Below are 11,897 nucleotides of genomic sequence, written 5' to 3' on the forward strand. Positions count from 1 at the left end.
AGCTCATTCCTCCACCTTCAGGCTGAGATATTCTGAGCTTTGTTTGCTGCTCCCTAATCTAGAGCCCTTGAAACTGAACCTCTAGAGTCAGACAGACCTGAGTTCAAATGTTGGCTTGAATATTTAGTAGCAGTACGACTGTGGGCCCATCACAACTTCTTAGAGACTTAGTTTTCTTAGATGTAAAATCAGTGATATGACAATACCTACTATATAAAGTTATTGTGGAGACCAAATGAGGTACTGAATGTGACTTCTTTAGCTCAAAGACCAGGACATGGTAGCTATAAGGTATTACTACCACTTCTCTTAGACCACTAGTTAGCACATTTGATTATAGTTTTGTGTGTCACATCTGTCTCTCCCCCACTAAATGATGGGTTCCTCAAGGGCAGGGATGTTGTCTGATTCATTGTTGTCTCTCCAGTGCCCAGAAAAGGACCTGGCACAGAGATGTTCCCTGAACAGTTTCTTAATGGAACGATGGGGGAATGGATGGATGAAGGGTGGTGGAATGTTGTAGTGGTCAGCGGTAGAGCTCGATGCTACTGGTTAATAAATATGTATAGACTTGACTTAGTAATGTAAGCTGACCCTTCAGGCTGTTAGGGAGAGGTTTTCCCCTTTGTCTCATCCTCTCTTTCTCCATCCCTCTCTCTCTCTCCTCCCCCATCAGTCTATCCTTGGGGTACAGTGTGAAGTGCAGAAGCAGCTCAAGGCCTTCGTCACCCTGGAACGTTTTGACCAGCTCTACGGCTCCACGATCACCAGCTGCCAACAGGCCCCCGAGACAAAGAAGTTTGCATCCAGTGGCTCGGTTTTCGGCAAGGGGGTCAAGTTTGCCTTGAAGGATGGCCGAGTGACCACAGACATCATCAGTGTGGCCAACGAGGATGGGCGGAGGGTCGCTGCCATCTTGAACAATGCCCACTACCTAGAGAACCTGCACTTCACCATTGACGGGGTGGACACCCACTACTTCGTGAAGCCAGGGCCTTCAGAAGGCGACCTGGCCATCCTGGGCCTCAGTGGGGGGCGGCGAACCCTGGAGAATGGGGTCAATGTCACCGTGTCCCAGATCAACACGATGCTCAATGGCAGGACTAGACGCTACACAGACATCCAGCTCCAGTACGGGGCGCTGTGCTTGAGCACTCGCTACGGGACGACGTTGGACGAGGAGAAGGCACGGGTGCTGGAGCTGGCCCGGCAGAGAGCCGTGCACCAGGCGTGGGCCCGTGAGCAACAGCGACTTCGGGAAGGGGAGGAAGGCCTGCGGGCCTGGACGGAGGGGGAGAAGCAGCAGGCACTGAACACAGGGCGGGTTCAAGGCTATGATGGCTTCTTCGTCATCTCCGTGGAGCAGTACCCAGAACTGTCAGACAGCGCTAACAACATCCACTTCATGAGACAGAGCGAGATGGGCCGGAGGTGACAGAGAGGACTCCGGCCTGCACTTCTTGCCAAAGACAGCTACTCTTTTGTGGCCACACACCTGACTGGGTTGTACTTTAAAAAAAAAAAAAAAAGAAAGAAAGAAAGAAAGAAAGAAAAGAAAAGAAAAAAGAAAAGAAAAGAAAAAAAAAAGAAAAATCCTTTTTTTAACAAGTGCAGAAAACAAACAAAAATACTGGTTGCATTGTAACTCATGCAACATCCTTTTTTTTAAGAAAAGAAAAACACAAATTTGGCCTTCACACATTTTTTGCAAAGAACAGAGGGTATTTTTTTTTCTGTAGTGTGATCACAATGAAAACCTTATTGTCTCTTGTTCCCTTTTTCCTTGAGGATTTTTCCCTGTTGTTGGGGTACATTTCTCCTCTCTGAGACACATCTTCTGAGGTGTGTCCTTGTCTGTCTCTAGGTACCCGGTGTGATGTGAGACACAGTGTCTGTGCTAATTTGTCTCATGTGCAACCCTTTCTTCCGTGGGGGTCGGGCAGGAGTGCGGGGTGCAGTCATGGGCTAGTACCAAACTTCCGAGGGGAGCCTGGAAGGAGGGTCTGCAGGACCTGAGGATTTTTGGCTCAGCTCCCACAGACAAGTGGTGGCTTTTTTACTCACCGTGTTCTGTGCCTCTGGAGGACCATGGACGTCTTCATCTCTCTCTGGGGAATTTTGTGATATCATTCAGCACCTTTTTCAAGCTGTCCCCAGCTCCTGTCCAAGCTTTATATTTTGATGCTAAATGGAACCCACAACCCCTTTTGCAAATCCTGTGTAGTTGTTGGTGCCAGCCCCATGCTGGGATGGAGAAAGCATTCCCCAGGTCCCTTCCCCCCAGTCTGGTGACATAACATCCTGGGGCTAAGAGCCTCATCCTCCCCAAGAGGGAGAGGCACCCAGGATGTCTGTGGTTGGTCGGTCTTCCCATGATGTTCCTTATTATTCATCTCTTCCTCTCTCCCAAAGTCAGATGTGAGAACCAGCACTGCCCGGCAAGCCCACCACGTGGGCACAAGGTCCAGGGAGGGGCAGGCCACCCTCGGCAAAAGGATGGCAGTCGTAGCAAAGATACCAGCCTGCCTTCCTGGGTGAAACTTTCTCCCCATGGCTTGGGGTATCTTCCCTCCACTGCTCAGCTCCACCACTGAGAAACAGGAATGTGGAGAGAGGTGCTTGGTGGCCTTTGATTCTGGAAAGAGACTTAAGAAACAGTCAGCCAAAGAGAGGAAGGCATAAGCCAAGCATCTTCTAACCAGCTCCTGAAGGCTTCTCTGCCTCCCACTCACGGGCCAGTAACATAGTGGGGGTGCAGCAGCTTAGGTGTTCCGGAATTCCTTCTGTGAAATTCTTCTAAAACAGCTTCCCCTCTAGAGGAGTCTGTCCAGGGTTTTAAAGAGAGACTGAGGAGAAAGGAGGACAGAGCTAATCCGGCGTGACCTGGCCGCGTCATCCAGCCCCTGCCCCCCCTGCTGCCCCCGGGCTGGGCCCAGTTCCTGAGGCCGATGCCTGCAGAGCAGGCAGGCCAGGCTACAGTTGTCCCTGTGGAGACCCAGGCCTGAGGTCATTGGGAAGAGGCATTCGCCCACTGGGGAATGGGCACAACCCGCCCCTGGAGGGCCTGCCCGGGGAAAGGCTGCAGCCAACCGGCCAGGGAAGCATTGAGGGGAGGGGAAAGTAGCAGCAAGAGTTAGGAGCTCCTCGCTCCTGGTTCATCCGCCTAATTACGATCATCATTACCACTCATAGGAGGTTCTGGGAGACCAGGAGGGGAAGCCAAATGCTTCCTTTTGAGCTGGGCTTCTTAGAAAATGGGACTTTTATGGGTTACATTTACATTAAGTGTGGAAAATGAATTCTGAGTCTGAGCTACCCCCCCGTGGGGACCTTGTTGGACTGATAAGCTCATGGCACCTTTATAGCCTTACTCACAGAGTCTTCAGAATATTACACGAGTTAATGAAACCAAGAAAGTCTTTACTGCATGAGAATTGGAGCAGCGTGTAGCCTGGTTTCCGCCTGGCAGAGGGAGGCATCCACAGCTTCTCGGGAGAGGAGGTTTCGCCTTACGTCATTCCACCGGGATTAGAGGATATGTTTCGCTAAGTGCTCTTCCTGTTTCCAAAAGAAGTCACATGGCTGCGACAGTGCACCTTGGCCTGTTGGTCCACTGGGTCCAGAGCGCTGCTGAGTCAGATGTGGTGCTCCTCGGGCCCACTGCGTGGTTCCTGGGAGCTGGTGGTGGGCTCCCATCAGGCATAATCGTTCTTGGATGGGAGGGACAGCAGTTTGGCCTGAAGAACACGTTTTTTTTTTAATCCAAAATAGACTTCTGCCTCTCAAAGCATACTCTTGATATAAGGAGCCCTTGGGTGAAGCTCTCCTGCCCAGTAGCCTAGCTGATCAGTTCTATCTTGGCTGCCTGACACTAGTCAAGACCTGCTGGGGACATCTACTTGGAGGTCAGAGGTAACACGAGAGCCAAGGGAATGAATCATCTCCCTACACCTTCCCAGGCCTCTGAGCCTCCACCACCAACCCCCCACCAAAGTGATAGTATGGACTTCTAAAGATCAAAAACACAGAGAATTCCTGTGTGTCCTTTTGTTTCAGCGAATAACACTTTACCTGTCCTGGGCTACACACCACCGAGGAGACCCAGCGTTTCTGCGGGGAGAAGTTGAGGCATTCCCAAGCTTTAGAGAAAAGATGTCAGGTGTGGGCTAGGCAGCATTATTTCACATGGGTACTACTGCTCCTGGAGACAGCGCTTCTGGCCTTGGCCTTCCTGAGTCGGCTTCTGTTCAGGCCAGCAGGTGACGAAGTGCCTCCCTTCTCAGTCTGTCCTGCTGCTGAGACCAGCAGGCGCAATCTCACAGCAAGAGTGAGTCTGAAGGCATAAGCCAGAGAGATCCCTGTGCCCACTGAGTGGCCTCCAAGCATCAAACCCCATCCTTGACGGCACCTGCCCTTTTGGCACTAAACAACCCAAACATGTCCATTTCTTGGAGCAACCAGCCTTCCCTCACTGGCCCAGGGTCGTGATCCTGCAGGAGGTCAGCTTCTGTGCCCTAGAAAAGGGTTTATTTTGGAAGAATTCCTGCCTTCTTCCCTGTCTTCCACAGCTCCCATCGGGCCCTGACCCTCAGCCCCTCTGCCATCATTTTAAACAGGACTTTAATGATGCGCCGACCTGGTTTTTTATAGGATGAGATTGCCTTTTTTTTGTTTTTTACCCGCCCTCCAGACAGACAGCATTGGAGGGCAGAGCTATGAGGAGGGGAAGAAGCTCCCTGGTAATTTACAGCTTTGTAAGCCGCTGATGCTTGTCTCAGAACTGTTGGCTGAGAATTAACCCAAGCAACAGCCCAGTGCCTGGGGTCTACCTAGTGGTGGAGAATTTGAAACAATCCCTAGGAAAGTGACCAGAAGTTGAGAATGGTTTAAATAATCAGGATGGGGTGGGGCAGAAGCAGAAGGGGACGGTGAGGCAAGGAAGGGGATTAACCCTGGGCAGTGTTTTTATAGACACATAACAAGGAAGCACATTCGCTTAAAAAAAAAAAAAAAAAGTATAAAGGACCTTTTCAGCTGTGACCTTTAAGTACCACCTTTATAGGTGGCAGTTTCCATTATGCAAAGACAGGGCTCTCGAGGTGAAATCTTAGAACACAGCTTCACATCTGCAGCCTCGTGGTTGTGGTGGCCACGTGGTGAGGGCCGGGATGCTGAGCTTGGAGCCCAGGAGCAAGGAGCTCGCCAGGACTCTGCAGGATCCCGGGCTTTGGGGTTTGATCTCCTGGTGCTCAAAGTCAGATCTCTTCTCCATTCCTCATAGCAACCACTAAGCCCAGGCTCTGGCTTCTGGTCCTGAGCTGGGGCCCGCCTCCAGAGAGGTCCCAGGAAGAACCCAGTCTCTTCTTTCTATTGGGATCCTTGTTAGGACTCAAAGCCTTCTGTTTAAGGCTCATAATTCCCAGCTAGGTTTATACATTTGTCTACATTTTATTGGAAGGGTGGGGATTAAAAGAACTCTGTCGTTCAAGGCCCTTTCATTTAACCTTCAAAAAAACAGCAAACTCATTTTAAAGACTCATTGCTCAGGTGATAGAAACTTTATCCTTTCTAACCTTTACATTCTCCAAAACCAGCCCTGTGTACTTGACCGCCCCAGACAGCGGCGAGCTCTTCGGTTTCATCATGAATGTGGAAGACCAGAGTAGGGAGGAGGCCTGGGTGGGGCTCATGTTGGGTTTCTCACCCCCTCTGGAATGACACTGGGTGACTTCTTGGTCCCCAAGAACATGTGATTGATTCTGAGGGCAAATTGCCAATGGAGAACCAAGCCTCAGGCAGGCTCAGCTGTCCCAGCAGAAGCTGAGTCACAGATGTGTGGTGGTGCCCGGCAGCCCCCGATTCACCCGACACCAGAGTCCCGCTTTCCTAAACCTGCCTGTTCTTGAACACTTCTGAACCCGCAGCTTTGGCAAAAGGACTCTCCCAAGCTGCCTTTGGACGACCAACACTGGAGACTCTGGCCTTACCATGTGGAAATAGTTTTCCTGAAGTCTGGAACTAATTTTGAGAAGTTTTTTTCTCAACACTTTTGTGTTTCTAACACTGTATTCTTGACTGTGTAAATACCGACAAGGCTGTAAATAAATGCAGATGTAGATACCTTCTAGAAAAAAAAAAAACGCATAAAAACAAAACCAGAAGTGATCCCGTGTAGCCTTCGTTGACAAATAAAAGAATATTTTGTGTTTAAGGTGTTGGGTGGCCTTTGTTTGGAGAGTAAGGACTGCCTGAGCCAGTCCTCTGAGTTTGCACTGCTGGATGCTTCTGTTCTCAGGATGACCTGCAAGACTCAGGTCCATGGCCCCAGAGGCCCTCATAAGCCATCTAGGTGACAGCTGTCTGGAGAGGCATTGCCAGAGGCCACAAAGACCCCGGTGTTTAGCCTCGCGAACATCAAGGCACCCCTGACGTCAGCTGTGTCCCCACCGCTCCCCCAGGCCATGCCCTCCCCCAGCTGCTGTCCTCAGTGGCCTTGGGGACAGGCTCCAAGAGGCAGGACAGCCCAACACTGCCGTGAAAATAGAGCCACTGGGAACAGAGTTGTCCCCTAGGCCACTGGTGGCACTTCTGAAAATAAACGCATAGTCATCGCGCAAATTATTATAACCACGTTAATACAATTTGGAAAAAAGGACAAAAAATTTCTTTAGCATTGTTTTTTTTTTTTTTCTTTCCTTTGTGTGTTCTTAATGTAGCTTTAAAAATAACTAAGGTGGTTATAATCACAGCATACAGGTAATTTTTCACCTTGCTTTTCTCACTTAACCTCACATTTAACCTCTCAGCTCTAGAAGTCAGGGATGACAGCTGGTCATTCAGAAAGTACATTTGCTAAGCCCAGCTCCCCGGTGTGAATGGCAAACCTTATGAAAATTCGAGTAATTGGGCAGAGGCGTTAAGAGCAGAAGGCCTCCCTGCCCTCCCCTTGGCCTCAGCACGGACCCTCCACCAGGCCCTCTGGGAAGCTTCAGCCCCGCCCCCCCCCCCCCCCCCCCGGGGGCACTGCGGCCCAGACCATCGCCCTGCTGTGGGGCCCGCAGGCATCTACGGTGGTAGGAAAAAGACCCTACTCCACTTTTGGAGTTGGGCCACGTTGGGTGCAGCACTTACCATGAGATCTCAGCAAGTCTTTTAACCCCTCTAAGCCTTGGTCTGCCATCTGTAATGAGGCTCTGATGATGCATACAACTCAGAGGACAGGGTACGCAATGCCGCGCAATACTCCCAAGCCCAGCGGGCTTTCTCCCACGTTAAGTTTTCTACCGCTCGCCCCCTCCCCAGCCCACCACGCCCACCTTCCTTTCAAAGGCCGGCACTCTTCCCTCCACACTAGTGCTTCTCAGCCTTTGGTCCGCATCACATTCACCTCTAGGGCTTATCGGAAAAAACTGCTGGGTCCTCCCCGCCCGAGAATTTCTGAATCAGTGGGTCTGGGATGAGGTCCATTAATTTGTATTTCTTATGTGTTCCAGGGGACACTGATGCCCCTTTCTGCTTTGAGAACTGCTGCTGACTAGACTACCTGCATACTGTGGATGCAGTAAGCTACTTGGCATGGCACTTCAGATGCGCGGAGTCCATGAAAACTACCGCCCGAGGGCCACACAGTAGAGTAGGTGTATCGCGTCCCGTCCCCTCCCCCCTCCACATGCACCCACGGACTTTCACACCTGAGGGCCTTTTCACGGCTTCTTCAAGCCCAGCTGAAATGCCCTCTTGCTGCTCATTCCCCTCTCAGGAGGCACGCCCTGAGCACCTGCCACTTGCCAGGCACGTCTCAAGACTGGATTATCCTTGTGTGTGAGCCCGCAAGCCCCACCGAGGCCGTGTCTATCTAATGCTCTGCATGTCCCCAGTGTCCAAAGCAGGTGCTTGGCCATGGGCCACCCTCGGTTCAGCTTTCCCTTTGCCTTAGGGGCTCACTCTCTCTGGTATATTTGAAAAAGAGTAGGGGTCGCCTCCTGTCCCCTTCTGAAAGGAGGCTACCTCCGCTCCAAACTGGGTGCTGCTCCTCCCTCCACTGCCCCCCTGGGCAAGCTTGCCTCTGTGGCCTTGTTTGCAGAGAGCAGAGCCCCGCCCCCGCCCTCTGTAACCCCGCCCCCACGATCCTGCTCGAGATTCACCCTTTTCATGATCCACCGGAAGCCATGGAGAAAGCCACAGCCTATGAGGAAGAAGACTTTAAAAAAAGTGAGCAGTACTAGGGGCAGCTCCGTGGCTCAGTTGGTTGAGCATCTGACTCTTGATTTCGGCTCAGGTCACTATCTCAGGGTCATGATCTCGGGATCCTGAGATTGAACCCCCCCTCAGGCCTGCTTAAGATTCTCTCTTTCCCTCTCCCTCTGCCCCTCCTCCTCTCTTAAAAAAAAAAAAAAAAAAAAAATACCACCATATCCAGAGGAGAAGTGTCTAAGAGTTGAACCTCTTACAAAGGCTTTCCACTTCGCGTCATCTCACCTGGACGCTGGACGGACCTCGTTCCCAGTCCTCACGCTGGCATTGCTGTGGATGTCTCTCCCTCCAAATCCACACTGGAGGTCTCTCTCCACCCCTTGGAAAACTCCATCCCTACTGGAGAGCCCACCCCTGCTCCCATCAGGCAGTCCAGCATTTATTTCTCAAGTCTGGAATAAGCCCAAGAGTGGGCTCCAACCACCATCCCCAGGCCAGTCCCCTTTCAACATATCAGGGGCAGTAGGAGTTGCACATACATTCTTTACCCTTCAAGATTTATCCAAAGCATGCTTGTGGAGACACACCTTGCAAAGATAGATATCAGTTCTTACAGCTGTAGAATTTTAAGCCCTTTGGGAAGAATAGAAGCATTTTCCTACCGGCAAGCCCACTCCTGCCCAGTGGACGTCAGTACGTGACATTGTATGCAGAGCAGATGGGCCTGCACTTTGTCATTCCCTCCCTCACCTTCAAAATATGCCCACTCCACTCTGCCAGGACTAAATGCTTAGGGTAAAAATCTCTTCCCCAGTCTGTGAGATGGAAACGGAGGACATGGAGTCATTCTTTCAGATATGGATATTATATCACTGGGTAGGTGGGTGAATGGATGGATGGGTGGGAAGATAATGGATGACTAAATGACTGAATGCTAGAGCCAGGCCTTTGAGGAGGCTGAGAAGAGCAATTGCAGTTAATCAGCAAAGGTTCAATGAGCACTTCATGTAGGTTAGACATTACCCCCAAGCAGCCTTAAAGGGATCTTAGATGTAAAACAGGATCCTTTGCTTAAAACATTACCACCCAGGGGTGCCTGGGTGGCTCAGTTGTTAAGCATCTGCCTTCGGCTCAGGTCATGATCCCAGGGTCCTGGGATCGAGCCCCGCATAGGGCTCCCTGCTCCGCGGGAAGCCTGCTTCTCCCTCTCCCACTCCCCCTGCTTGTTTTCCCTCTCGCTGTCTCTCTCTCTCTCTCTCTGTCGAATAAATAAATAAAATCTAAAACAGAAACATTCTTTCTCTAAAAAAAAAAAAAAAAAACATTACCACCCAATGAGGAGGTCTAGAAAGATTCAGAAAACAGAGCATGTGCTCTCTGTCACTACTCCAGAAACCTCAGCATCCGGACTTGCTAGAACTCAGAAGTCTGGTGAAGGAGCAGAAACCTTCCAGGTTTTGCCCTGGGGGAGGTGGCCAGAGGCCCAGTCTCTGGAACAAAGAGGTTCACCAAAAGCTTGAGTTTCATCTAAGGAATCGGGAGTTCCCAGTTTTATAGCAGAAGCATGGCAAGGCAGCCAGGGGGTCCAGGCGCTACCGTGTGTAGGGCTATTGGGAGGAGAACCCTGTCAATATCCAAGGGTCAGGTCCAGACACTGAGGGCAGGAATCTGGATCTAAGCAGGTGGGCTGGGCAGGCACCCTAGTATCCACACTTTACTAACATACATTTGGTTTTAGGAGGAACTAAGCTCTGGGGACTTAAGCTCAACCTCTGCCCATAGCCATGATTCTGTGATAGCAGGGCTGGCCCCACCTCCCACCTCCTGCCACGTCTGAGGCTCCTAATGTGCTCCTTGCCTGATCAGCCTGTGATTTCCACTAGAAACTCAGAGACTCCAGCTATCTTGAGAGGATGGAGGGGACTGAGCCCAGTGCTAACAAAGTGGTTCCAACAAAAAGCACTTTCCACAGTGCTGAAGAAGGGGAGCTCAGGGTAGGTTGGGTGGGGAAGGGAAAGAGTCTGAGTAAATTTCCTGGAAGAGGTACGTTTGGTGAGAAAGCATTAGGAGGGAGTGGAAGACATTCCTAGTGAGAAGAAGGGGTGCTGTTCATGTGGGCTGAGGGGAGCCTGGGCCTCCAAGCCCTACTCCTCTGAACCTAGTCCACATGAGCATAAAGCCAAAAATTCCCAGGGATCTGACCCAGCACGTCTCAACTTTTTTCACACAGCAAAACACACAATGGTTGATGGGTACATGCAGGATCCACTCCCATGGGTGTATCCAGATTTGGTAAAACAAAGGCGTAGGTTATGTGCCAACCCCAGCAAGTAAGAATTTGTTCCCCACTCAAAAAGCTATCAGAATGCAAATGAGGGAGAGTGATCCTATTACAGGGATAATTTTGGATGCACTCTAATTTATAGCAAAAGGCATTATTTTGCAAAGCTGTGCTTCATTATTCATAATAACTTATTTCTGACACATGGCATCACTCTTCGTAGTAACATAGCTCCTTTTCGTTTTTTTTTTTTTCTATCTTGGGTGGGGGAGTTCCCCATTAACAGATCCTGAATAAAGATTTGTCTAAAAGTAAGTTATTAGGAAGTGGTCTCAGGAAAAATAGGTAGACAAATGAAGATGAGGGGCAAGAAAATCTATCAAGGGTGTGAGAGCAAGCAAGGTCCCAGGAGAGTAACTCTGGCTCAGTCCAGTGGGGGACTTGTGGAAACAAGCTAGGTCACGCTGCGAGCTATCCCCAGCGGGGCCAAGGGCAGGAATATTGACTCCTCTGCACCTGTCAGTCATGCGTTAAGGGCTGCCCCTGGGGATGTCATTTCCTATCACTTCTGGCTCTGTGCACTCGTGCACTCGGCAAATGGGGCTCCGGCCGCCTGAGGACAGCCTGCCTACAAAGAGTCGCAGGTGTTGGCTTTTGGGAACGAAAGCACATAGCTTTCATTCATTTCAGTCTGAGGAGGTTAGTGGAGTCCCAAAGCACCTGCTGTGGTCTCATTTCCTGCCTCATAGTGGGCACCTAGTAAATGCTGCTTGGCTGTTGGCTAGTGACAGATGCATCCAAGAGAACAGGACACAGTAATCACCTGCATTAAGCAAACAGAGGACAGGACCCCACCTGTTGTGCTTACCACTGTATCCTTGGCACCTGGCACAGGACTCATTCATATGCATTTGTCGGATAAGTGATGAATAATCTCTGCCCCCCTCCCATGGTAATTCTTGATCTAAGTTTCTCTAGGGTCTCCCTAGTTCTCTCATTCATTGCTTGCTTGACTATGGGGCACTGGCTCCCCTGGGATCTCACGACATGGTGACCCTCCCCAGTGGGCAAGCACCCGACAACTGTTAGGCCCAACGTCTGCCTCTGTTCTCTCCTGATCAGATGTTCTGAGGACATACAGTGAGGCTCAGTGGGGAGAGCTCCGTGACACGGTGTAGGTGTGGGCTCTAAACCCAGTACTATCTGCATGAAATCTCATTTGAACCTACAGCAATATTCATGGTAGATATTATTACCTCCCACTTTGCATATAAGGCCTGGAGATGTTCATGACTTGTGCTATTAAGCAATAGAATCAGAATTTGAATCCCGATTTGCTTAACTCCAAATTCGAGGCTATTTCTCTTATGTCTTAAAGCTGGCGAGTAAGGGCGCCTGGGTGGCTCAGTTGGTTAAGCGACTG

The 11,897-nt window shown here is 50.5% G+C and overlaps 1 protein-coding gene across 2 annotated transcripts in view; it reads left to right on the forward strand.

Moving 5' to 3' along the window:
* Positions 1-6,211, forward strand: part of TENM4 (teneurin transmembrane protein 4) — a 711,368-nt gene extending 705,157 nt beyond the window's left edge. For both annotated transcript variants that reach the window (XM_027580077.2, XM_035722936.1), the window contains one exon: positions 677-6,211. In XM_027580077.2, the coding sequence (XP_027435878.2) occupies positions 677-1,435 (759 nt within the window). In that variant the 3' untranslated portion in view covers positions 1,436-6,211. The remainder of the gene's footprint in view (positions 1-676) is intronic.
* The last annotated feature ends 5,686 nt before the right edge of the window (positions 6,212-11,897 follow it).

Source organism: Zalophus californianus, chromosome 11 (genome assembly GCF_009762305.2).
Source record: "Zalophus californianus isolate mZalCal1 chromosome 11, mZalCal1.pri.v2, whole genome shotgun sequence".
NCBI lineage: Eukaryota > Metazoa > Chordata > Mammalia > Carnivora > Otariidae > Zalophus > Zalophus californianus.